Source organism: Thamnophis elegans, chromosome 13 (genome assembly GCF_009769535.1).
Source record: "Thamnophis elegans isolate rThaEle1 chromosome 13, rThaEle1.pri, whole genome shotgun sequence".
Classification (NCBI taxonomy): Eukaryota; Metazoa; Chordata; class Lepidosauria; order Squamata; family Colubridae; genus Thamnophis; species Thamnophis elegans.
Window position 1 is genome coordinate 17,122,064 of NC_045553.1, and position 26,781 is coordinate 17,148,844.

General features: G+C 46.9%; 2 protein-coding genes across 14 annotated transcripts in view; one reads left to right on the forward strand and one right to left on the reverse strand.

Moving 5' to 3' along the window:
* The window catches only part of SFI1 (SFI1 centrin binding protein), a 42,344-nt gene extending 34,123 nt beyond the window's left edge, over positions 1 to 8,221 (forward strand). For 6 of the 8 annotated variants that reach the window (XM_032229027.1, XM_032229028.1, XM_032229031.1 and 3 more), the window contains 5 exons: positions 707 to 947; positions 1,151 to 1,280; positions 4,706 to 4,805; positions 5,710 to 5,809; positions 7,286 to 8,221. In XM_032229027.1, the coding sequence (XP_032084918.1) occupies positions 707 to 947; positions 1,151 to 1,280; positions 4,706 to 4,805; positions 5,710 to 5,809; positions 7,286 to 7,393 (679 nt within the window). In that variant the 3' untranslated portion in view covers positions 7,394 to 8,221. Of the gene's footprint in view, positions 1 to 706; positions 948 to 1,150; positions 1,281 to 4,705; positions 4,806 to 5,709; positions 5,844 to 7,285 lie in introns of those variants that run through there. The other 2 variants (XR_004256364.1, XM_032229033.1) reach the window with 2 other exon arrangements.
* Positions 7,605 to 26,781, reverse strand: part of PISD (phosphatidylserine decarboxylase) — a 68,227-nt gene continuing 49,050 nt past the window's right edge. For 5 of the 6 annotated variants that reach the window (XM_032229041.1, XM_032229046.1, XM_032229043.1 and 2 more), the window contains 5 exons: positions 13,168 to 13,404; positions 12,773 to 12,911; positions 11,581 to 11,727; positions 9,863 to 10,023; positions 7,611 to 9,467 (listed from right to left, as the gene is read on the reverse strand). In XM_032229041.1, the coding sequence (XP_032084932.1) occupies positions 9,243 to 9,467; positions 9,863 to 10,023; positions 11,581 to 11,727; positions 12,773 to 12,911; positions 13,168 to 13,404 (909 nt within the window). In that variant the 3' untranslated portion in view covers positions 7,611 to 9,242. Of the gene's footprint in view, positions 9,468 to 9,862; positions 10,024 to 11,580; positions 11,728 to 12,772; positions 12,912 to 13,167; positions 13,405 to 26,781 lie in introns of all 6 variants that reach the window. The other variant, XM_032229040.1, reaches the window with a different exon arrangement.

The following is a 26,781-nucleotide window of genomic DNA, read 5'->3' on the forward strand; positions in this document are numbered from 1 at the left end:
CAGGCAAACATTCGGGCATCCCAGTCAAAATGTATGTTCCAGGGAACTGCAAAGATATCGTAATGGTATGTGGGAAAGACCTTGGAGGACGGGGTGAAGAAATGTGAACAGTCAGATAAGGGAAGACACTGCCCACACCTGCCTAATGGGTGGAGAAAGGGACATCTTTTTGCAAATGCCAGAATGGGCTTCCTCTTGAGGTGCGGTCAGGGTGGCCAGAGTGACTCTGACTCACCACCCCAAGACCAGCCTCCCAATTGGAGCTCTGATCAGGATCCATATTGTAGCCAAATTCAGCCATGTGAATAAATTTGTTCCAACCTTTCAAGTGGCAGAATCCCAGCTTCCTCATTAGATAAGCCACTTTATGATGTTTAAATTAGAACTTGCTAAATAATAACCCACGAACAAATCACGATCAATTGGGCTGCATCACTCCATTCAGGGACCAGCATCCCTGGCCGATTTCCAAGGAAGGTTTGTCACTGGACAGGAAGCCCCCGGCCAGCACTAGATGTGCCCAAGGGAAGGGGACAGTTATCAGAAGAGACCTGTGTGTGCATGCGTGCAGTGTTTTGGATGTGATGGCTTTGCTTCCAGCTGTGGTAAAAAGACCTGGGAAAGGCATAAGCATATATGAATAGAAGTTTAGGAAAAACACTGAGTATTTATACAAAAACTAGCAAATCTTTCTCCCCCTCCACAGGCTGGAAAGCTCCACTGGCTTTGCTCAGCCAATGGCAGCAGGACCCCTCCTGCTTGTCCCCCCCAGCATCGGCCCTTCACCGTCCCCTTTTAGCGGCTGCGGTGACTCTTCTGGTTCCTTTCCCAAACCTGGACCCCCTCCCCCCAGGAGTCCTTGGCTTCACAGCCCCACCAGTGCTGCCCCAGAGCTGCAGCCCCCTTCCTCCTTCACGCTGGGGACAAAGAGGGCAAGTGTTGAGACGGTGAGCATCTGGAAAGCAGCATCTCTGCTGCTCCCCCTGGCCTTTTGTTTGGGGGGGGGGGCTTGGGGTCTGGATTGTGGCGTTCCGTGATCCAGTGACTGATGGCCAAGGAACTCAATCCAGGGCCCTCGTGGGGGCTTCATGTGGACCAGTGAGCCCAGTTTAGAGCCACAGGTGTGATAGTCTCTTTTGCCCTTCCCCAGCCCTCCCTCAGCCCTCCGGCTGCAGCCCCTGGCAAGGAGAGGCCAACGGTGGTCTCAAGGGGGCCTTTGCTGGCACCCAAAGATTTTACAAGAGGAAGAAGAAGGAGCCCACCTCTTTGCGGAAAAGCAGGTAAGGCTGGAATTCTGCTACACTTTTCAAAAGAAACGTTTTCCATGCTGGCTTCATCAAAGGGATGTGCGACAAATACAGGGGAGATTCTGGACAGAGAGGCAGGAATCCTTAAATAAGCAAAGAAACATTTATTCAGTCCTGAGAGGCAGGATGGTGTTTGGAAGAGACTTCCTGATTCACCAGGAGGGGGCGCTAAAGCCAGTCAGGCTGGCAAGATGCCATCACCAGAGCCAATCTCAACAGAGCAGAGTTTGAGTCTTCCTGCAGATTTGAGTTTCTGATCTGGCCTAGGATGGGGCTGCTCCTTGGGAGGCCATAATTGGAGGGGCATTTGAATTGGGTTGGAGCCACCTTCGCTTCGGGGTGGGGGGTGTCCCTCTGGCTGAGCGGTGCTTGTGATCGGCCTCATAGGACAGTCTAAGGATCCACACCCCCAAAGCTGTGAGCAGGGTATGTGGCAGGAGACTACCTAGCATGAGTAGCCTCTGCTGCCTCTGGATGAGCAACTCTTGCCTGAATTCATAGGATTTGAGCTTAGCAAAGGAAGAGGCCCAGCTGAAGACCGACTGGGCAAGGGTGGGATGTCACCTTCTTGGAAATTCCTCTCTGGGTTCTTGATCTTCCACCAGCCGTGGTCCTAAGATAGGAGAAGGGGAGGTGATTCTCAGGAACCCTCCGATGGCTCTGATGGGACAGGCTTTGAGCGCCTCTCTTTGAGGTTGGGCTGTAGAGGCAAGTTGAGTGTTCTCTCATATGCCACCTAAGGGGCTGCATGGCAGGATCACTTTTTGGGATGCCCAAACTGTTCAGAAAAGTTCATAAGTTGTGGGAGCTTCATCCCTGGAAGCTTTCAGGAGGGGACTGTCAGAAATGGTGCAGGATCTCCTGCTTGGGCTAGATGACCTACAAGGTCCCTTCCAACTCTGTTAACCTGCAAACGGACTTCTGCACTGGTATTGGGAGTGGCGCTGGCAGATGGTGCTGGGCAGCTTCAACTTCGTCAGTCTGGGAGAGAATTCCAGGAAGGCTTAGCCATGTCTGGTCATCATGGTGCCAATGGCATCCGTTGGCCCATCAGCCATTGGTCTGACCTTGATATCAGCACAACCTTAAGTGATCTGAATGTGGAGGATGTGATGGTTAGTCCATTGGGCCACAGTCCTCCTCCGATTTGCATGAATGGCCCAGAGGGACCATTCTCAACTGTCTCAATATGGAAATCAGTTCAGAGGAGGAACTGGTTTGTCTCTGGTGCCTGGAGGCCAGACTGCTTGGCACCCAAGTGGCTGGTCTCATCTGCAGGTTCCGGAGAGTTCCTTAGTTGAGGAACCCCAGGAGATGGAGCAGCAGAAGGGGCTGGAGACCTTCTTGACCACATAAAGTACATACGCCACAGAAAAGTAATATGCCATGATGGAGCTTTTTCCTTTTCCCACTCTTACTACATTGAGCAAAGAATACCTGATTCAGGGGTCATTTGTGATCTGTTTTTGCTCCCAGGAGGCTTCCCTGAAGCCTGCTAGGCCAAAAATGGGGTGGGGTGGGGGTGAAGGTGCTGCAAAATAGAGAGGGAGGGAGGGCAAAGGAGAGGGAGGGAGGACCACAAACCTGGCACTAGACGCAGCTTCAGAGGATACCTTGAAAGAGCACAGCAATCCAGGGCTGGAAGGGATCTGGAGGTCATCTAGTCCAACCCCCTACTCCAGCAGGACATTGTTAAAGTGAGTTTCTGTCTTTTGACCACCCCAGTCACATGACTACATAGCCACACCCACCCAGTCACATCCCCCCCCCTCCAAGCCATGGCCACAGAACTGGTAGCAAAGAAGTTTTAGATTTCACCACTGACCTGATTAGCCATTAGCTGCTCTCTTCTGGGAGGTGAACCTTGAGAGTTACTGCAGGGCTGCCTTCACATGTTTGTGCAATGGGTTGTCTATAAAAAAAACTGCACAAATGTTCTCAGGCTTGGACTCTGGACAATGCCTGATGAAATGGGGAAGCTTCCTTGGGATTCTTTGTGGTTTGGTGATTAGGAGCAAGCAGTGTGCAGAATGGGCCAAGTCACCTGTGGGCTGGATCTGTGCCCAACCTGGCTTCTACGTGAGGTTGTGTGAAGGAAAATTCAGAAAAATTGTCAGCGCTTAAAAGGGCAGTTTCAGTGGTTGGTGCCAGAGGGCCTCTCCAGGAAAACATGGAGGCATTGGAGTCATTAGCCCATTTGGAGTGAAATATTTGTCATGCCCAGTTAGCCAGAAATGCTTGGGAATCTTGACCCGGTGCGTGGGAGGTGTGTGGGAATGGATGGGAACAACTGAATGAATCCTGGCAAGGCAGAGGTAGTGCTTGTCCCAAAATTGTCTGGTCTTTTCTCCCCTTGTAGTTCTGGATGGAACTGTGCTCCCCCAGAGAAAGGAGGCCTGTGACCCAGAGATCATCCTGGCCTCGTGGCTACCCTTGAGAGCCACGTGGCCGCCACAGCCAGGGGACAGCACCAACCTCAACTCTACCTGGCAGTAGTTTCCCAGGGCCTTAGCACTTCCAGTGTGGGCTGCTGCAGTGTGCTGCATGTGGGGGCCATTTGGAAGCTGCAGTCAGAACAGGACAGAATTTGTGAATGTGAACTATTGAGCGTGGCACCAAGCTTGCAAGAGCTGAGTTAGTTGCCAGTAAGTTTCCAAGATCCATAGATGGCTTGGCACCAGATCTGCCTTTTCTGCTTAGGGAGCCGAGACCACGTGAGAGACTGAGGAAGAACAGGGGGTAGAAGGGAAGGGATGGGAGTAGAACAGACCGTGTCTCTGACGTGTCCATCCTATGGAGTTTCTTGACCCAGAATTGAAGCGTCACTGGTGGTTTTGAGGTGGGGTAGTCAAGAGGAGATTGTTCTGGAGAGCATCTGGATGATGGCTGTTTTTACTGGATAGACCATTGCATTTGGGGGGCGGGGGTATTGTTGGATTGTGTGTAAACCACTAGAGTCCATGTGGAATCAGCAGAATGCAAGTCTTACGATTAGCTCCTTTCCCAAATATGCTTTTCATCCCCCCTTTTAGAAAAGTGTCATTTCATGTATCAGGGAATCTCAACCCAATCCAATATATTTAAGAAAGAAAGCAGCAGAATTCTGAAATAGGCATTTGATGCTTCATAAGCATGGCAGGAACTTGACTTTTGCAGAGGAAAACCTGTGAATTTGAGGGTATCAGCCGTTTAGCCTTCCAAGTCAAAGATTGGGTTGGTCTTGATAGGTGGAACAATTGGATCAGGTTTCATCCTGGCAGCTCTTTCATACCTAAGGAAGGAGACTGGGAAAGAGATCAATCTCCCCAAATTTTGCCAAGTTCGAGGCAATTTCTAGAAGGAAAGTGGGATGGGAAAATTGTTCCAAAGGCTAAGCCAGTGACTTCTTTTTGTTTTAGAAACCAAGCGAGGAAAGACTGAAATTCAGCCGCTGGAGGATGAGCTCCAATGTATTGGGCAAAAGATGCAGGATTACTACAGCCAGCAGCAGGAACTGAAGTGGGTCCCAAAAACGCCTTTCGGTCCCAATTCAGGGGCCGGTTTCTGCTTTGCAGAAGAGTCTGAACCGGGAGGACCCCTCGGCTGTGGAGGATGGTCATGAAGGCCTCCTCCTCCCTAGCACTGGTGAAGTTACCTGATTTGGGTAATGAAACACCTGCATAAATACAGCCAATCTCAGAGAGCCCCTCAGGCCTCCTCCTGTGGAGCTGGGAGGCTGGATGGATGCTGCAGAGCATGGCCTCCTCTGCCCTGCCTTGCGCGACCCACTGCCTTCTCCTTGCCCCTTCAGAGGTGCTGGGGGCATGTTGGGAAGCAGGGCTCTGGGGAGGAGGAAGGGCCTGGGTGGGGGCAAGCTGGGGCTCTTTGATGGAGTGGGGGGGAGAGGGGCTATGGTTCTCCCACCAAGGAAGGATCCAACCCAGCCTGACCTGCCATGAAGAGTCATCCCCTCTTCCCTCTCCTGTTCCCTGCAAGGGGGCACTGAAGTGGGGCTGGTTGTCACCCAGTTTCCTTGTGAAGCCAAGTTGGTGTTGGGTGGAAGTCATGCTCCAGGGGGATATCATGAAAGGCAGTGGCTCTGTGTGTGGAGGGGCGGGGGGGCTGCCTAGCAGTCAGAGCAGATTGGAAACCAAGGCCCATTTGAAGGCGGCTGGGCCTGTTCTGTCCTGGATAGCCAGTGTTTATCTCGGAACGGGTTTTGCCATCTAGCTTTCTTCTGTTTCCTATTTCTTTCTTTTACTGTTTCTAATCAAGGGCTTGTTTTCTGTTGTTACTTTCATTTAAAAACACAAAACAATCACATCAGCTGTCAGAGGACAATTGATGGGAGCTTAAGGCACTTTGCCTGTCGCACCGGCTGCTTCCCTGCAAGAACAATGAACCATTTTCACTTGGCTTTTAGGTTCTGCCAGCGACAGGAACGGCTTCTTAGCAAGTGGCTGGAACTGAGAGGAGTTGGGGAACCCTCCGATGCGCAGGAAATCCGTGAGAAGCTGGGCCAGGTATCAACTGGAGCTCTGTGGGGTCACTGACAGGCAGGCCAGAGCAAGTGCTGCAATGTTTCAGCTTCAAGAGGAGTGGAAATGAGCCTTGCAACTACCCCACCCCCAAGATACCTTCTGCCTTTGGCAGGCTCCTGGTTTCTTTCTTGTAGTTCTAGCACTGAGCATGGAGACTCACCTTTACCTTCAAAGATTTTAAAGGCAAGTCAGCAAAAATAGCACAGGTGAAAACTGGAACATTGTAGGAATTGCAGGAGCTGTTACTAGACAAAATTGTTTTGTGCCTTTTTCTATCACAACAGAATATCCTGATTTTCTTAAGTGTCCATATAATGTATCCCCAAGGTCTGAATTTTCTAGCAGAAATTGCTATGCTGAACCTGTTAACCAGTTTCAGAATCCAGAAAATTGGCAGCTGCATCGTAATTCACAGGTTGCTTAGCACCCTCCGCATACCTTTCCATGGTATTTGCAAACAAGAGAAATTATGGTTGATCTTAGACACAAGCCTAAAGTTGAGACCAGTGTTTCTCTGGCAGCTTGAAGACATGTGGACTTCAACTCCCAGAATTCCCAGCAAGTGTAAGAGTTGAAATTGGCTTATCTCAAAAGTACCAATGTTGAGATCCATTGGCTCAGACTCATGAAATTGGGAGGAACATAACAAGTCATCTGGTCCAAGCGCTCAGGGATTCATTGGACGCTCGGGCAGATGACCATTCAGCCCGTTTCAAAGCTTCCAGCAAGAGAGGCCAGGCTCCCTTCTTCCGACTCCTTCTCAGCTCATACAGTCCAGAGGTTTCTCCTGATGTGTAGCCTGGACCACCTTCCTTGCTCTTGTCCTACCAGAGGTGGCAGAGGGTGAGAAAAAAAAGCCCATTGCCACCTCTGGGTGATATCTTCAGATACCTAAAGATTGCTGTCATATCTGGTCATCTGTAGATGAGACACACTCACATTCTTCAACTTCTCCAACTGTGCAGGTCTTGGGTTGTGGGCCCTTCCCCAGTTTGCCTCTCTCCCTCCTCCCCCCCCCCCATTTCTCTCTCCCTCTCTCTCTCCTTTTTGACCTGTGGTGCCCAGAACTAGAGGAATATTCCCAACAGGTCTCGATTAAGGCAAAGGAGAGGTACAAGGACTTCTCCTGACTCCTGTTAACACACTCCAAAATAAGGCTTCTTGTCTTTTAGGGGAGACATTTTATGGCTAACCCCACATTTTGCTTGGAAATCTGCTTGGGGTAAATGAAGCTGCTCTTGCTTCCCCCAAATCCCCCTGAGAAATAAACTTAGAATGAAACTGGCAGTTCAGGGGATTGAGGACCAAGGGTAAGCAGAAGTTGGTGGTAGCTCAGGGAAAAATGGAGGCTAGCCATCGTTTCAGAAAGGTACAGCCTGCCATGCTCTCCGTAGCTGAATTGGGCTGTCCCTCACCCACGGGGCTCTTCATGTTCCTGGGGTGGTTTGTTTTTTGCAGCTGAAGGTGCAGATTGCCTCACTTGTAAGCACGTTGGAAGGAGAGCAGCAGCTGATGCAGAAATACATGAGCCGCGTCCAGGCCATCCGAGCGGCTCTGAAGACGTAGGCAACGGCACCTCCACCTCCTGCCGGGGTGGTTGAGCATGGAGGACTCTGCCCTTCCTTCTGCCTGGCTGGAGAAGCTGCTCCCACCGGCTTGGATAGTTCCCACGCATTCCTCAGAGGACCCTCAAACTGAGCCACCCCAGGAAAGAAAGAGGGGACTTGCTTTTGAGAACTCCTCTGGAGGATTTCTCAGAATTAAAACACTTTAAAAGTCAAAGCACAGTCAGTTCTTATTTTTACTTTAAAACATTTGCCATTAATGAGTTAATGTCTTAATTTGTACATTTTGACATACAAAAATACTGTGCTACTGATACAGTTGAAAAATAAAAGGATTCTCCATGTTGGAGAAATTCACAGCGTCACCAAGAAACCCACTCCCGTTTGTTTAGGGTTTGGGTGACACCCCCCCCCCCCCACCGCTTCACGGGACCTGGCCCTGAACTGCTTTCTGACAACGGAGACCAACTGAAGGGGCTCCTCTACAGCAGAGTCAGAGCAACCAGAAAACAGAAGGCCCAGAGTTGTACTGCAATGCAAGCAAAGAGAAGCAAGTGATTCCTCTCCACTGATAGAGCAAGGCACAGCTGTCTGTCATTTTGTCTCCCAATGGCAGCAGAGTACAGGATAATGTTGGAGGATGGAAGAGCTGTTTTCTGGTTAAGGACTTCACTTCTGCATTAAGGAAGGAAGGGACCAGCCATCACAAAGGACCCACTTTCTGGCCTTTCATCCCTCACAGCCACAGAAAAAGGCCCTCGTCATAGACAAAATAGGACACTACTGTGATCAAGTCCTGTCCTATATTTAGCTACAGCCTGGGTGTCTCCTAAAACTACTGGCCATTAAAAAAGAGAGAGGCAGATTTGGGGTGATGTGGCATCACCCCAAAGTCTAAAGCCTATAAATGATATTTTAGGGCGATGGGGAGAATTTAGCGTGATCAATTCTGCTTCCTTCTCAGCCGCCTCCTTGACTAGCTCCAGCAGAGAATTAGACGTTAGTTCATAGGAGAAGAGATGAGAATTATTTAATATTCCTAAGGGTGTTTTTTTAGTAGTGCTGGGCAGAGTCCACCGGCCACTTCCCTGCACAGAGGGGAGGGAAGAGAAGGAAACTCGTGCCTTGCAGTGGGACTGGGGTGCGTTTTGGCAAGCCAGGTTCAAGAAAGGAGAACTGATCTCCCCCGTGCAACACAGAAAAAGTGAAGGGCACCGCAAGACCATTTTAGAAGTTGGAGGAAGAGACCAGCTGGGCTCCTCCAATCCAAATGCTGAACAAGTGAAACACTGAACACAGACTTGATGTTGGACAGCTCAAACCTCTGCTTTAAAGGGAGAGAACTAGATTTTAGCTGGTTTCTTAATCGAAATTCAAGCTGCATTTTTTTTGTTTAGCCCTCCCTCTTCTCTAGGATTGGACTGAAAAATGGGTGTATGTAAACTTGAATGTAATGAGGCCAGTTGTATCCTGTCCCTTTAAAGGAGAGAGCTTCCTTCTGCCTTTCCTCTTCCTCTTGGCTGCAGAGCTTACAGCATCTCTGTGCAGAGCTTGAGAAGCGGCACAAAGGCAGGCTGCGTATTGAGCAAGAGGGAGAAGCTGCCGTCATTCCGGAGCCCCGAGGGAAGAAAAGCCACCTGATCCATGCTCTTAAGGGCCACGGTCCCCCATCAATCCGCAACCCTCCTGATGAGGCTAGCGCCCCCCCCCCCCCCCCCCCCGGTTGAGACTAAGGACTCATTCTCTTCACTCAGGTCCTGCTGAGCAATACTCCACCACACCGAACGGCTTCCTTGTATGAACGGAGTCCCTGTCCATAGAAAAGCCCCTCCCCTCCGAGCACCCAGACCTCAGAGGGACCCCAGAGCCTCCCCAAAGCGGATTTTCTGGCCAGGCTTCAAGTAGAAGTTGAAATCTTTGGGCGCCTCAAAGATCAGAACAATTGTTGAGCCTAAATTAAATTCGCCTAAATGTTCTCCTTTCCTCATGGGAATGCCTTCATGGTCCTTGTGGGTTACAAAGCTGAAGTCATTGAATGAGCCTTTGCTGTAGCGAGGGCTGTTGGTCTGCAGCTTCTGCCAAGAGAGAGGGGGGAGGGGGAAAGGGGGTTGACGTGGCAGGTGAGGAAGGCGCAGGCGGCCACTTTCACGCTTCATCCGTTGTCCGACCTCCATGCGTTAAAGATGGGTGAGGCTGATGGGGGAACCCAAGGCTGGTGGCCCTGCCTGATCCTCCTGGGGAAACCCTGCCAGCCTTGACCCAACTCGGGTATCCTCAAAGTGGCAGGAGCAGCAGCTTCCAGGGTCCACAAGCCATCTAAACTACCCCCCCCCCGCCAACTCAATCACCTGGTGGCCCCCCAGCTATTCTAAAGCCTGGTGTCCTTGTGCCTCTGGGCAGGGGCCAGTAGGCAGGAATGCCGGGGCTCATCCACACCACCCACAAATGCTTCCCTTTGAAATTTCCTCACCTGATCGCAGTAAATGCGGATGGAGCCCACATTCTGAGCTCCCACGGCTGTCAAGGAAAAGAAGCCGTGTTTCCAGTAGCCCGACAGGACAACCCGCTCATTATGGCAGAAGAGTTCCTTGATCCAACGGGCTACGCCGGGGTTCACAGACATCAGGGCACCTGAGGAGAGAGCAAGTCTCTGCTGTTGCTTTGGCTTATCCAAAAGCTGGGAAGGAGAAGAGAGGTTGTGGGAGGGGAGATGCCAGAAGACCATCTTGGGGGCCCTTTGAGGCACTCCAATGTTTGAAGACAATGTCCAGAAGAGAAGGATGGTCCCAGGCATTCACTGAACCTGCTGTCCTGGTGGTTAAAATGTAGGATTGCAGGCAAACTCTACCCACTATCTGGAGTTTGACCCTGACTTTCTGAGGTCGGTAAAATGAGGACCCAGATTGTTGAGGGCAAATCTGTAACCCGTACAGAGAAGGCTGTAAAGCACTATGGGGTGGTAATGTTGTAAGTTTAAGTGCTAGTGAAGAGAGAGGAAGGGGGAGAGGGCTTGCCAGGGCAGACTGAGGGAGAAAAACTAGAGGTGGGGACTTGATTCCTTCCCCCAGGAAGGGAACTCCCGCAAGGTTACATATAGCTCTGGACTGCTGCTGTTTGAGCTACTGTGGGGATAGCACTAGCAATAGCTTCCATACCGCTTCACAGTGCTTTCCAGCCCTCTCTATGCGGTTGACAGAGTCAGCCTCTTGCCCCCAACCATCTGGGTCCTCATTTGACCCACCACGGAAGGACGAGTCAATCTTGAGCAGGTCAAGATCGAACGCTTGGCAGCGAGATCAGTTAGCTTGCAATACTGCACTTTAACCACTGTGCCACTACGGCTCAAGTTAGCTGAAGCGGGTGCTGTTCTCCTGGACCTCTGAGGGGGCCGGAGGTGATGGGAAAGGGCTTAAGGCCTCCCCCTCCCTTTTGGTTTCCTGACCCTACTCAGCTGCCAGAGATGGGGCTTCTCAAGACTCCACCCAGCCCCCTTTCTTGCTAGAATGCCTCCCAGCACCTCCCAGTTGTTCAAGGGAGCAAGGACTGGGCCGTGGCTGAAAGAGCCCAGCATTTGCTAAGCAAATAAAGCTCCGGCCTGAGGGCTGCGGGCCAATCTCCTTTAAGAATAGCCACCTTTGATCGGTCCCTGGGACAAAGACTTTGGATCCCAACATGATTTCTAATTCAAGGGTTCCTCTTTGTCAGGTTTTCTTGTCTACCTGCAGAGGACTGTGGGGAGAATCACCAACTCCAGATTCTTCTGAAGTGGGGAGAAGAGCCTCTTGTGGAAATGTGCAGCATGAGCTTAGGGAGTTCAAACTGCCCTCCCCCAATGGATGTTGGCATCAATCCAGCCGGGAAGAGCCTGCAATGGTTCTGGGAGACCCAGAGTGAGATGGGGCTCATCAAGTGGCTCATTTGATTTTGTCTTGTCACGGGTTGTGGTGGTTTTATTCTTTTATATTGGGTTTTTATTGTTTGTAAACTGCCCAGAATCACTGGGAGGGAGTGGGCGGCCATATAAATCTAAATAAATAAGGAAACACAGAAGCTGTTTCCAGGCCACTGTGATGAAAGGCTGCTCCTAAGCGCTCCTTGGAGAAGGACTAATGTTCCACTTGTTTCATGGGCAAATGTCAAGTGTGTGAAGAGCTGCCTCTGGCCCTCCCACCTGCGAAAGAGGCCTACCTGGGAAGTGACGCCGATGAGAGACCTTCCAGTCGGTGGGTGAGTGGAAGCAGTGGTAGTCTCCGGGGGACAGGTATATCACACAATGGAAGAGCTCGTTGCTGTCTTTTGTGACCAGCTGTTTTTGGAAGGACTCGCAACAGGAAGCTGGAAAAGAGCAGCAAAGGAAGGTTTTCTGAGAAAGAACTGCAAAGCTGCCCAGAGTTGATCCAGCAACTCAAATCCTTCACTCCTTCACCTGCTCCGGACAAAAGCTAAGGGCTGATCCTGGCATTACCTGCATGTAAAGGAGGCCCAGCCCAGAGCGAGAAGACCAAGAGGCAACTGGATGGGGGGGAGCATGAACAGCCATAGCTTTAACAAGGTAAGTCTAACTGTCCCTTGAGCCTTGGAGACGGGAACTAGCGTTTTCTTGTAACAATTTGATTTTGCAAAGCATCTACTGCTGCATATGGCCTTATTCAGGAAACAGAGAAGCTCAGAAGCGAAGCTGGAATGCCGATCTTGAGCTTTCATTCCGGATTAAAATCCAGAAGTGAACACAAGAACAGTGGTGGTGCACCAACATGCACCTTCCCCCTGCAAATTTATATTAAATCTAGAACCATCAGACTGAATTACAGAGCACCGCTTCCTGCTTGTGTGTGAGGGGTAGGAGCTGAACAGCAATCGGGTCACCAAGCCCTGCAAACGTGGCTTCTGAAAAAACTACCCTGGAGACCACTAGAGATCTGGTCATCCTTGGCCACAGAGCAGACCGCAAGGGCAATGCAATGCCTGAATGTCTGCCCAAGACCTTCTCTCAATCCTACCTACCCCGGGGGAAAGATGGGAAGGAGTTTGCCTCCTTGGAGGACAAGCAGAGCAAGTGAGCAACAAAGAGAAGTGAAGTGAAAGCCTGGCCTCCTCCCACGGCACAGACATGGCTGCCTTCCATGGGTTGCCAGCCTTTGTCTCTTCACCCCACTGCTGCCTCTTCCGCTGAGCAAAAGGGGGGAGGTGATGCAGATGCGAAGTGTCCCTGGCGCCTTAACTCCTCCTGATGCTTCTAGCGGGTGAGTGGGGTGGCTGCCTGGCCTTGGTGCAATTCATCCTTCTAAATATGCTTCAAAGACAGGGCTGCCCTGTTCAGCCTCTGCCCCACTAGCAAACTCTGGAGAGAAGGATCCTGGAGCTCAAAGGGGAGACTTACTTGGATTATTTTGGCAGTTCTCGTGACTGGCATGGGGACCCAGGAAGGACTCGAGAGAATAAGTGATGCCTTTGACTTGTTCCACTTCACAGTTCTTCACCTGTCCAAAACTGAGGATCTTTCCATCCGAAGGACTGATCTGTAGAGGAGGAAGAGTAAAAAGAAGCTGAATGCTATTTTCTCTTCCACTTCTACTAACCAATATCAATGGCTACTCAAATTTACAGAACTTTGTTCTACTTTCATTAAATGCAATAAGAATAATATGGATGTGATTAACTTACCCAAACAAGCAGCATTAAAACAACTTTAACTGAAAAGGTTTCCTAGAGCCTCCCTATCCAAAAACGGAAACGGAGGAAGCAGAGCAGCTGCCCTTTGACCCAGAAACTCACCACGCTGTGCCGGTCGCAGACAGGCCGCACTTGGGGTTTCAGCTTCCGTCGGAAAAATTCACTCAGGTTCCGGTAGTGATGGAGGTCCTCCACGGCTGCCTCCTTCATGTTCACCCCAAAGGTCCAGATGTAGAGGCTGAGGACGGGCTTCCGCAGCCAGGTGGGCAGCTCCACGTTGTTCAGCCGGCCCCACGCACGGGAGAGCAGGCGGGTTGGAACTGACTTGTACAAAGAGACCTAGAGAGAGGGGGAGGCAGGGGTTCAGGTGGGCCATGGTGTAGCCACAAGGGTCGTCTGCAGTTTGAGGGAAGAAAGAGAAAAATCCCCCTGGAGATCAGAAGAAAGGACCTGTCTCCCCCCTGGGATACTGGCACTCGGAAGGCTGCTATAGACCCTCCATGGGAGTCTCTTGTATCAACACAATCTGCTTTTCCTTTAACTGGAACTCTGTCCAAATGGTCTCTGAGAATCAGGAACGACCGAAGGATGAAAGACAAAAAACCCCAAACAGAGCAGGGGAGCCACTATTGAAACCCTTCCACTTGGAGCTCTGAGGAGGGATGGCATGGGCAACTATCTCAACTGATAAGATCTGTTGCTCTGGTTAACTTTTTGAAGGACTTTTGCCTGGACTTTTGGGTGTGTGAATGCCATTAATTCACAGGAGATAAATAAAGAGGGGTTTTTCGGGAGAAGGAGTCTGTTTCTGGTTTCCGCTAAGGCTTGGGTCAGAACAACTTTATTGTTCGCTGCCAATAATACAGAATCTTCCCCAGACTATTTAATGCCTGGGAAATACTAAATAAGGCTCAAAGGGGGGGCACAATTTGCCCTCTTGTATTTACAAAGTGAGTCCAGACTAATTCCCTGCTTGAGCTCTCCTGCAAACTGGGATGGTTGCTCTCCAATAGATTTACGACCCACAAGCCTTATGAAATTATGCTGCAAAAACTCCATAGCTTTGGTTTTGGTTTTGGTAGAAAATGAAAAGGGTTAGCAAGCCATAGTACAAAATAATGAAACTTTAAAAGGAGAGACGGGAGGAAGCATCTAAAAGTGCACATTCTACCCCTATAAGGTATAGTCAAGATATAGCACCTGCCTACTGCAAGTTCACCTTGAGACCATGAACAAAAGGAAGGCCAGGCTCATGAAGGCCTTCGACCCCAAACATCTCAGGCTCTCGGAATAGAATAGAGCTGGAAGGGACCTTGGAGGTCTTCTAGTCTAACCCCCTGCTCAAGCAGGAGATCCTAAACCATTTCAGACAAGTGTCCATTTATGGCTTTGGTTATAAATTTCAAAGCAATTGAACAGCTTACTGTTATTTAATAATTCCCATCCTCTTCAGCAGTTACTGACAGAAATTAATGGCAAAGATAAGCTTGAAAATTATATCTTGATATTAACGTATCATGGTTCTACTGTAGTTCTTGCTGCTGATTTTATGGCTGGACTTGAGCCAAGCTCTTTAATGTGCCTCTTCCCTTCAACTAACGGCTTAATCCATCTTCGGTTTGTCACTCCAAGAATAAAAGATCACAGGGACCGGCAGCTGGCCCAAATGATCAGTCAACCATCTTGGGTCCGTAGAAAGGGATCATCAAAAGGGATGGGGCAGATGTGCCAGAATTGCAGGTTACTTCTTGTGTCTCCAAAACTGATAAAATATCTTTAAAAAGGATATCCTAACTAGTAGTGATTGCTTCTCTTAGACCGTGAAATTAGCCTGCAGTATGTTGTCCAGGGCAAACCTGCCTGGCCAAGATTCTCATGGAAAGGCTCAACTGTATTATCTGATCTAGATGGGAGGCAACCATTTCACTATTTCCAAAGTCACTTATAAGATTCTGTAGTGTGTTATCAACACGGCTATGTACTTCAGTGGAGCCCAGTGTCTGATGACTCATGTGAGACCATGACACCTTAAATTCTAATTAAAACCCTCCTTTATGCAGAGATCTTTGGCATTCCTTATCTTTAGAGATCATTTCGGGTCCTTACGGAAGATTGTAAAAATTGTAGCTTCTGTGCCCAGTATTAAGATTCATTAGGCTTTGAGAGAACCAATGTGGAGCTAAAATAAGAGATACTTGTTTACGACTTCCAAAGAAGCTGGAATATTTTCCCCTTACAATTACAAAGATGGTTTGTTTACAAGTCCCTTCACTTTTGCCAATTGTTGTAAATATCCTGTTGTTCTCAACAGAAGAACCTTCTTCCCAGTAAGATTCAATGCTTCACCCTCCATGGTTTTTGAAGGGAGATCTAACATTCCTTCACCTTCATCTCTGCCCTTGTCTGGAGATGGTGACGGAGTCAATTTCTCATGCACCTGTTGTAGGGTGATTCCACCCTCATTTCTACCTTTAACCATAGCAGAGCTCCGGCCAGTCTTCTACATAGCTGGCTGAGGAATTCTGGGAGTTGAAACCCACAAGTCTTAAAGTTGCCAATGCTGGAGATCCCTGCTCTGCACTGATGGCACAGCAGCCCCACCTCCTGTGTCTAAAGTCTAAAGCAGAACCTTCAAGCCCTCATTCCACACTAAGGAGAAACTGGTCATCAGTTACTGAAGATAAAGGTATTGGTGGTGCCATTAAGAAGCTTGTTGCTGGAGGCTCAATGGGCATCTACAAACAGCAAATTAAGTCTTCTAAACGGGAGCCATTTTTCAATCTTCTGCTGCTGAAAAGAACAAGTAGCAGCTGTTACTGCCTGGGCTGCTAAGATCGTGAAGGCTAGCCTACATTTTCCTAACACATATATAGACGAAGTTCATGAGGCTGATTTTTTTTAAAGACAAGATAATCAGATACCATTGTAATTCAGATTTTTAAAAATAAAGATCCAAACGCCTGGAACCGGTACAAGCTAGGTCTCTAAGAACTGCGCTTCAGTTTCCTCAGGGTTTCAATTCATTGTTGTCAATTCATTGTTGCACGTGGACCTCTAATGGGGATTGCCTTCTCTAGGGGCAGCTCCAACATTTAAAACCCAGCTAAAACTGATTTACGCCAGTGTCTCTTTTGCCTCTTCTATGCTTTGCTCTCTGAAAAGAATTCCTTTAGAGGAGAGTCCAGATATATTATTTCAAGCAGAAATCACTTACTTCTGTTATTTTGAATAAGAGCCAAGGTGGTGCAGTGGTTAAATGCAGCACTGCAGGCTACTGCTAGATCAGCAGGTCAGCGGTTCAAATCTCACCGGCTCAGGGTTGACTCAGCCTTCCATCCTTCCGAGGTGGGTAAAATGAGGACCCAGATTGTTGGGGGCAATATGCTGACTCTCTGTAAACCGCTTAGAGAGGCCTGAAAGGCCTATGAAGCGGTATATAAGTCTACTGCTATTGAAGTTTTTAATATTCTTGTTTACTATTCTGACCTCATGGGAATAGAGATCTGAAATCCAGACTCTTGCTATTTAGGGACCATTCGCTCTCATGATGCCAGAGGTTCTAAAATAAGCAAGTGCATCTGAAAACATTCCACTGATGCAAATGAGAGTCACATTTCTTTGTAAGATCAGCAGACTGGTGAAAAGGTGAGTAGGAGGGGCAAAACAAGTGGGTGGCTTAGTTGGCACAGATGGCTGTTGATCCTGATGATCTCATCTCGACAAAGGGGGATCCCAGTAGGGCCCTCTGGAACCTCCCAAGATCAAGGACTCCAAGGCTCAGATAATCAAGATTTAAACTGGGTTGGTTACAACCATGCTACAGGTGGGAAGGACATGTCGGATGTTTAGAGTCAGCCACAGGCAACAAAGCCACAAGCCAGGATAGGAATTGGGATCTTGTGGACTCTCAGTCCAGGATTAGATTGCACTGGACTTTGAGATAACCAAATGCCACGGAAGCCAGAGGTACCCCAGGAAAGACCTGAGCTCAGGCAGTGGCAGGGGCTGCACCCCTTGCCAATTGACTGTTTCATTGGAGAGCGTCTTCTTGGGCCGCATGTAATGCTTTGCTCTCTGTTTATGGAAGGGAGATACACCAACCTCTCAAGGCGAGTGTCCTTAGGTCTCTGCCAGCAGACCAAACAGCCAATGATGCCTTTACCAGGGCCCTGCCCATTGCATGCAGCCTGGAACACAGATTCAATAATCTTTCTCCAATTGCCTCGAAGGCTGAATAACGACATTCTCCTCTTTCTGGTGATTCATCTCCCAATTTAACTAGAAGGTTGCCATCCTGCAGCTGCTCTTGGGATGGGATTTTCCTTCTCTCGCTCTTTAAGCCCCTTTAAGATTACTGAGCTCAGTTCAAATCCAGTTCTCAACCTAAGGACCATGGTCTCCCTTCTCCCCACCTTTACTGCACTCCTGATTATGTGCCATGGGGAACCGAGGCTGGACACGGAGGGGCTTTCATATCCAGGGAGAGCGGCTAAAGAGCTTCCTTGGGCAGCAACTGCAAGTGGGAGAGAAGAGATGGGGGCTATCTCCTAGCCTTCCTGTCCCCACGCAGGGTGACCTACACTAGCAGGCAAGATGGGGCAAAAGAACCAAGTCCCATAGAAGGACTGGCTCTTGGCTTCGGTGGGGGAGGGGTTTGCCGGTGGGAGCTGGTCATTACAGCTCCGGAATCCTGGTCGCGTTAAACAGTCTGATCTGCAATCCATCAGCCGTCTGACAGCTTGTTTACCTTTTCTTCGGGCTGAGGAGATAAGGTGAGCTAATTGTGCTGGGCAACGCGCCAACTAACTCTCTCAGATCGACTCTGGGAGGGGAGGAAGGGCACCCGGTAGCAGAATTGTCTCTGTGCCAGGAATTCCTGTTGTTTTTTAGCAGCACAAAGCAAACCACCCATCCTCAGAACAAAAATTTGATTTATTGAATTCAAGACGAGCAGACCCTATACACGTGAACTTTTAATTGTTTGTATTAATCCTTAGCTTCATTTTTACAAGAATTCCTTCTGATATCTTACTTGCTAAAGAGATATTCAAAATGGCGCCGAGCAGCTTCGTAACACTGATCGGGCTTTGAACTTCTACGGAGTTTAAAACTTCAAAGAAAAGGAGTGTTTTAATACTAAATTAAACAGCAACAGCTGCACAATTGACCAGCAGAGACTTATTAATTGGCTGAAGAAGATTAAAACTTGGAATGGCTTCTAAGCAAAACCCTATCCAAAAGGTTCCCCCCTCCCTGGTTTCAAAAAGTGCGGGCAGTTCGCCCGCCCCCGGCACAAAACTACATTACTTCCTCCCCCAATAGGGGAGCCGTTAACTAAAGAAACTTTTCAGAAGGAACTGGCTGAAGCATTTAAAAATCATGTAGTTACGATGGAAACAAAAATTAAGGAGGAGATATCCGTTGCTCATAAAGAACTGTCTGATAAACTTGAAACCCGGGTTCAGAAGATCAGGGACGATATGTTGGGGGTTCTTAATTCGTTTTCAGATTATGTGTCCAGAATTGAAAGCAGATTAGAAGACCTTAATGACTCTAATATTAATTTGGTATCCAAAATGAACGTGGTTCAACAAAAAGTCGGAGATGCTGAAAAAGAAATTATTATGTTACAGTATAGACAAATGGAGCTTGCACTAAGAATAAGAGGTTTGCGTGAAAATAACCAGGAAAATCTGAAACAGATTCTCTCAGAAGCTTTCAACATTCTGATGGGAAGGCCGGGGGGGATTTTGATTGGCAAATTGATAAGGTTTATCGTGTTAACTCCTGGCTGGCTGGACAGAAGCAACTTCCAAGGGACATTGTGATTTACTTTACCACAAGAGACTTGAGGAATATGATATTGCAGAGGCAAAGATTGAATCAACCAATAACTTCGGGGGAAATTTTACAGGTAATTAAGCAGTTAAAGGCAGGGAAGGCACCTGGTACAGATGGTTTGACAGTGGCTTATTATAAAAATCTACAATTAGAAATGGTAGAACCTCTTAAGGAATTATTTAATAAGATTCAAACGGAAGGTAAGGTACCTCCACCTTGGAAGACAGTTTTTATATCCCTGATACCCAAAGAAGACCAAGATATTACCCAACCAAAAAACTACAGACCTATATCACTACTTAATGTAGATTATAAAATCTTTACTAAAATACTAGCAAATAGGTTAATGTTGGTTATTCAACAATTGATTCATAATTATAAAAAAGGTTTTATTCAAGGGAGACAAATGAGAAGTAACGTAAGATTAATCGTTAATGCACTAGAATATTTGGGAAAGAATAACCAAATTCCTGCTGCGCTCATATTTCTGGATGCTGAGAAAGCCTTTGATCGAGTTAACTGGCAATTCCTGTTGAAAACACTGCGAAAAATGCAAATAGGAGAACTCTTCTTACAATCAATTAAAGCAATATATCAACAGCAAACAGCTCAAATTATAGTTAATGGAAGTTTAACAGATTCTTTTCAAATTGAAAAAGGTACAAGGCAGGGTTGTCCCTTGTCCCCATTACTGTTTATTATAACTTTGGAAATATTGTTGAATATTTAGGCTTGGAGGGCCTAAAGGGAATTAAGATTAGGCAGCAAGAATATAGAGTACATGCTTCTGCGGATGATCTGGTTATAACATTAACCCAACCACAGAAATCTAGTAAGGTCTTAATGAACATGATTAATCAATATGGTCAAGTGACAGGATTTAAAATAAATTTAGGGAAAACAAAGATATTACCTACAAATATGAATACTAAACAAAGGGAAGGACTAGAAGGATTGACAGGATGTGAAATAGTTAAAAAGGTCAAATATTTAGGAGTTTATATCTCAACCTCAAATGGGAAGCTATACAAGTATAATTATGAACCACTTTGGCATAGTATACAGACAGAGATGAAAAAATGGGAGAAATTACAGTTATCTTTGCTGGGAGTGGGGAGGGAGGGAAGTATATTAGGCTTGAGGAGGGGTGTTGGGTTTTAAAGTAATATGATTGTACATGTATACTGTCTTGTCTTATTTTTTTAAACAAAGATATGTTATGTATATTGAAATGGAATTATAAATACCATCAACACAAAATGGAACTTGCTCAGAAGCTGAAATACACCAAGTGAATGAGAGGAAGAGTGGGAAGCAGAGGAGAGAAGAAAGATAGGAAGAGAGGGATAGGAGAGAGGGTAAGGGGGGAAGATGAGGAGGATAAGGAGGAGTGGAATGAAGAGAGAGGAGAAAGAGAAAGGAAGGGGAAGTAGAGTAGAAAAGGATGATGGAGGGAAGAAAGGAGGTAGGAGAGAGGTAGAAGAACGAGGTGTATGGAGAGCAGAAGAGCCAATAATGGGTTTTTATCTTTCTGGGCGTTGATGACAAGAGAAACTGATGTAATTACTACTCAATACAATAGGATATTGGCTATGTAATAGTATACATGTGATTATATATGTTATGAAAATGGAAAATAAAAAAGTATATATATAAAAAAGAAGGACTGGCTCTTGCTCAGGACTTCTGGGGAACCAATGGCCAACTGCAGATGGCTTCCCTAAAAGCAGAGCTGCTGATCGTGGCATAATGAAGGGCCAGCAAGCAGACCGGCTCTTTGCAATTCCTCTCCAGACACGCAGAAGACTTGATATTGATCCCAAGTGCTCCACAGAGATGCTTAATATTTTATCTTTGAAATAAATAAAACTTATTTCAAAAAAGAGGGACGCGGTGGCTAAGACACTGAGCTTGCTGATCAGAAAGGCGGCAGTTCGACGGTTTAAATCCCTAGCGCCACATAATGGAGTGAGCTCCTGTGACTTGTCCCAGCTTCTGCCAAACTAGCAGTTTGAAAGTACGTAAAAAAATGCAAGAAGAAAAACAGGAACCACCTTTGGTGGGAAGGGAACAGCTCTCCGTGCGCCTTTGGCGTTGAGTCATGCCGGCCACATGACTACAAAGAACGTCTTCAGACAGCGCTAGCTCTTCGGCTTTGAAACAGAGATGAGCACTGCCCCCTAGAGTCAGGAGCAATTAGCATATATGTGTGAGGGGAACCTTTACCTTTTATTTCAAAAAATGTTACAAATGAACTAAGACTCTAAAAAATTGGGATAAGATTTTGGAATTAAGTATAAAAATTCTTCCCATGAGAAAATTTGTTGTTGTTTTTTTAATGATAGGATGAACTTTGAAAGTTGAACATAAGAGGGGACTAGAAGGAACTAAACTTTACAATTAAAGGAGAGAAACACAAATTTAACTAATACAGAATAGAGCATATATGGTAATATTTGATACATTGAAAGTGATTTTTGAACAAAGGATCCAGAAATTAATGTTAAGAGTATAGAAAATGTGTTTAAAAGATGTTATGGGAGAAGAACAAGTTTTACTGGAGAAGATTAAGACAAATTTGAAAATGAATTTAAAAATAGTAAGTTAAAAGAATGGTGTAGACTTACAAAAAAAACTGGCTGATGACTTAATAATTAAAGGGGATATAAAAATTTTTAAAAAGGGAATGGCCTGGATAATGTTCCTATATTATATTAATGAGGAACTGTGGTCATGCAGTAGTTATTGCAGGTTAACTCTGCCGACTGCCAGCAGTTTGATTCTCACCAGGCTCAGGTTCAGGTTGAGTCAGCCTTCCATCCTTCCGAGATCGGTAAAATGAGGACCCAGATTTTTTGAGTCTATAGGCTGCCTCTGTAAACCACTTAGAGAAGGCTGTAAAGCACCATGGGGTGATATATAAGTCTAGGTGCTATTGCTATTGTTACATTAGATTTACAAAAGAAGTTTGTTATAATTTTGAAGATTATTTGTTTTTTGAGAAGAGACAACTTCATGTAATTCCTGCATTATTTTCAAAACTCTTGACCTCTCTATGATCTGCTCTTGAATCTTCCCAGATGTTGCTGCCAGACTGACTGATCTAGAATTCCTGCATCCTCCTTTTACTTTATTTTTTGTTTCAAATAGAGACACTTAAACAACCCAGAGTCTAGGATTTCTCCAAAGTAACAGCCAGAGTTTCCCTCTGTAGCCAAGGATGCAAGACATCTGACCTCTCTGCAACTTTAAACTCATTCTCTGCAGCTCTACGCATCTGTAGCTCTGTCTGGCTCAAGTTTCAGTCCTGCCTTTTCATTCTGCTTTCGCTATTAGTCAGTGGAATACGTCCTCTTTGGCTCGGGAAGAAGTCAACATAGGACTCAGAGAGATGCCCCTCCTCCTGCTTTCTTCCGTTATCCTTTAGCCTTTTCTGGACACAGTTTCTTTCCCCTTCTTTTTATTTTTGGAAACACTTTTTGTTGGCTTTAGCATCGTTTGTAAATTTCAGCCATTCCAAACGTTAATGGCACCAAGCTGAACCATTTTTTTCTTGCTCTCTTTTTCTTTTGTTTTCTGTACTGATCCATTTTGACGCTCCCATTTTCACTGCGCCTTTTATGCAATCACACTGGCTGCAATTGTTCTCTTCAACTTTCCTGCCTGTTGCAATTAATCAGAAGAAGAGACATGCTTAACAATGTGCGCACAAATTGGACGGCATACAAAGTTAGGAAATTATGGTTGGTCACACAGCCAGATGGTTAGACTGAGTTTGGCATTTTTGTCCACCTATCGGGTCTTTTTCCAAAGAGCTGGGATGGGCAGAAGTTGTTTAATGGTGTTCAATGTATTCTCACACATAAAGCTGCCTTTTGCAATTGACTGATGGGCATTTTATCAATGCTGATGGTGTTTGAGATGTTTTGAGGTTGCACCCAAGACACCAATTACTACTAGTATTGCCTTCACTTTCTTTTGCCATTGTTGTTTCACTTTCATTTGCAGGATTTTATATTTTGTGATTTTCTCCAGTTCTTTCTCTTCTATTCTGACTTTTCTGGATACTTCAAGAAGGAACACTTTTTTGTCTTTCTTACCAACAGTTGTTAAACCTGGGACGTTGTCTGGAAGATATTTGTTTGAACTTTAAAGTCGCAAAGCATTTTAGCTTCTTTATTTTCTATTATTGTCTAGTTTGTGGTAACACCAGTTCTCGCTTGCAAGCAAATGGTATTTCTTGCAGATCTTCCAATGCACCACTGTTGCCACTTTGCCATGCCGTTGCTTGTAGTCAGTCTGGGCAATCATCTTGCAGCAGCTAACCAGGTGGTCCACTGTTTCTTTAGCTTCTTTGCAGAGGCAACACTTCTACACTTGCTTTCTTCTCAATTCAGGCTTTCCATGTGTTTGTTCTCATGGCTTGGTCTTGTGTATCCAGAATTAGCCCCTCTGTCTCCTTCTTCAACTTTCCTGCTCTTAGCTATTGCCAGGTCTTCTTGTCATCTGCTTTGACTGCTCTGTGTGGGTGTTGTACTGGCCATGTAATACTTTGTCTTGCCATGTCATAGAATCACAGGTGTTGGATTTCCAAAACATGCCCTAATTAATTCATGAACCTCGAACCAGGTTTCAAAAGAAAACCAGGGCTGGAAGGGATCTTGGAGGTCTCCAGGTCCAACCCCCTGCCCAGGGCAAGAGTTCTTATACCACAAGGCACATGATGGCATCACTTAGCAAGAGCAATTGACAGACAACACCATTCATTAAGCAAGGGCCTCATGTGACTGGCGTGTGGGACCTGCAACTGCCTCCCAGACAAGCAGGTCAGGGGGTCAGAGCTATGGGTAGATAGGCAGGTGCTACAGGCGGGCACTACAGATTGCGGTCAAGTACCGTGAGCAGCACTCTGGAGTACAGGTGGGCTGGCACTGTGGGCCAGTCCTCCGAAATGGAAACAAATGGGCAGGTGCTGCAGGTGGGTAGATGCTGTGCTTGGGCACCATGGGGCATGGGCACAAGATCCTCGATGCCACCAAGGGACCCCTTGGGAGAAAAAGTGTGACCTCCGGCCAGCTTCCCCAGTAACTATATTTATTTCAAGCAAGGTCTCAAAGGGGGCTCACATGACAATGGGACACTGCAGCCACTAAAATTGCAATCAGTTGCCGGCAACCCCATGAATGTGGGGACACTGTGACGGCTGCAACTTAGAGGACTGGTTGAAGATCCTCCTGATTCAGCGCAGTCACAACTTTGAACGTCTTGTAATCCAAGGACTGCCTGTATTTTTCTGTCATAGCACCGATTGTTCTTTTGACAGGGTCTGGCTGCTAGAAGGTGCTGCCAGGGGATGATTAATATTGACTCTGGATAGTGAGCAGTAGTTTAACCCCTAATCCTCTGTGGCTGTAGGTTCTTAAAAGTCCTTGGAGGCTACTCTTTGAAACAAGCAAATGGTACAATTCTACAGCACAGGCAACTACCAAGTCAGTTTATTAATCACAAGGATTATCCTAGCTGTCCATCCCATTGTTCCCAAGGCACTTTAAGGATGATTGTATTGCACAGCCAGCTTATTCGGCAGTAGCATCTGATTCTAGAAGTCTGACTGGTGCATACTCTTTAAGGAATGGATTCCCATACATCTGTTCTAAATAACTAAATAACTTCAGGGGCAGAGATCCTCATTCTACGACACATGAGCTTGCTAGATACTCATTGTAGAACCCTATTGGTGACTGCAGAATGACAATTTCAAAATCTCTCTGCACAGCCAAATTACAAGCATGAGAATGTCAGAAGTTGAGGACTGAGTATTAACAAACCAGGCTCCATTGAAAGGAACTGTGATGGCGATGGTTAATATCACAAGAGACTGAACATTGTAGGTAGCTTAGCTTAAGTTTAATAAAGAGATCTTGGAGTGTCTGGAAAATAACAATTTGGCCGTCTCTAAAATTACAGGCACTGGCTCCGCTTCACCTGGTATACAAGTCATAGGAGAGGACCAAGGACAAAGCAGAAAGATACAGTAGTTCAGATCTACCAGGTAGTTAGTGACCCATGAGGAGGAAGAGACACAACTCTGACTGTCCTCTCTGTTTTCTTTGGCCCAGCGGTGCACCTGACAAAGGTGTTCATTCAACAACACATCTGCAAGTCTGGAAGTGCTGAAAAAGACCGCAATGTTCCTCCTTAAGCCTGGTGAGAATCATCTGAAGCTGAGTAATATTTCTAACAGCTCCAACTCTGGCTTCAAGTGGACCCTCCTCCTCCTCCTCCTCCTCCTCCTCCTCCTCCTCCTCCTCCTCCTCCTCCTCCTCCTCCTCCTCCTCCATGCAACCAGGCAGGAGTGCGAAAACAGGAGTGACAAACAATGTTCTTCCAGACATGGCTGAGCTGCAATTCATCAGGCAGGCTAGAATGAGGGACTTTTCTTGCAGGCCAAGGAGATAAAAAAACAGTCCTGTTTTCCAAGTGTCCGTTTTCCTGGGAATGGAGCGTTTCTAAAGAAGAAACTAACATGATTGGTGGTTTGCTATCATTGCATCCCACATCATTCCTGCTTGTGCAGTTCTTCAAGGATTTATTGGTGCGGCAATGCCAGGGTCAGAGCAATGCCTCTGTGCCCCAGGTGTGTGTGTGTGTGTGTGTGTGTGTGTGTGTGTGTGTGTGTGTGTGTGTGTCTGTAGCTTCATTTGCCCAAGAGAGGTGCCAGGAACTGCCACATGACCCAAATTCCAGTCTATTGCCATCACAACGGCTGCCCTGAGAACAATACATCCAGTCAGCCTCTATTATTTCCTAATGAGCCTCCTGATTCTAGAGAATTCCAGGGCCCCTCACTAGGAGCTCCCTAACACAAAACAGGAAAGATTTTGGCCTTTGAAAACATGGTCCCTTTTAAAAATCATTTATAAGAAAACACTTTGAGGGCTGCGGGGGGATAAAAGTAGCAAGAACAGTAGAGGCATACCAGCCTCCATTATTTATCAGGCTCAGTCCACTGGGTGATTCCAGTTTATTTTAAGTGCTTACCAAAATGACCTTTTTCTCTGCCAAGTTCCAGGTGCATTGGATGGAAGCAGCAGCTAATCTCTCACTTGACAAACCCAACATTCATTCAAGAGCTGCATGCAAACTGTCCTCCTCTCTGAAGTCTCTGTGGACTCGGGCTTGCTTTAAAGACCCTTAAATTCAAATATGGCAACCGTGGCACATGGGCTGGGAGAACGGGTGCCTCATGGAAATCTCAACATGCATCATCCTCTACCCAAAGTTGACACAACTCCCCCCTCCCGTAATTGGCTTTTGTGGGAAAGGGCAGTGGTGGGATTCAGCCAGACTCTTTTTGTTAAGCCTTTGTCCTAATTTCTATTTCACAGTTGAAACAGCAGCATCCCAAGATAGATAGAAAACAAAGAAGGAAAGAGCAGGAGCTTTGGGAAGTCCGAAACAAAAGCAACCGCTAGCCACCACACCCGCTTTTCATGCTAATTATTTACTTCATGCCAATGTCCCTTCGTAATTAAATTGAACAACTGAATAGCTGTGACCATAACCTCCTGCAGAAAAACCCCTTGGCCCTACAGAGATGCCTTCAGAAGGATCATTCTCCACAAGGATGCAGAGCTGCTTCCTCTCAAATAACACCCATGTGTCCAAAACCACACCCAGAAAGCCCCAAGGGTGCCGGGAAAGGAAGGCGGGGGCTCTGGACCCCTTTGCAGGCATGTCCTGCAGCTCCCAAAGCCAAGAAGTTTTACTTCTTCATGGTACGATTCTGAGCAGCCCTAGACAGGTGCCAACCCTCCTCTAGCTTACCAGATGAGCAGAACCTGGCATGACTTTCTCTCCCACCGTGTCAGCAGT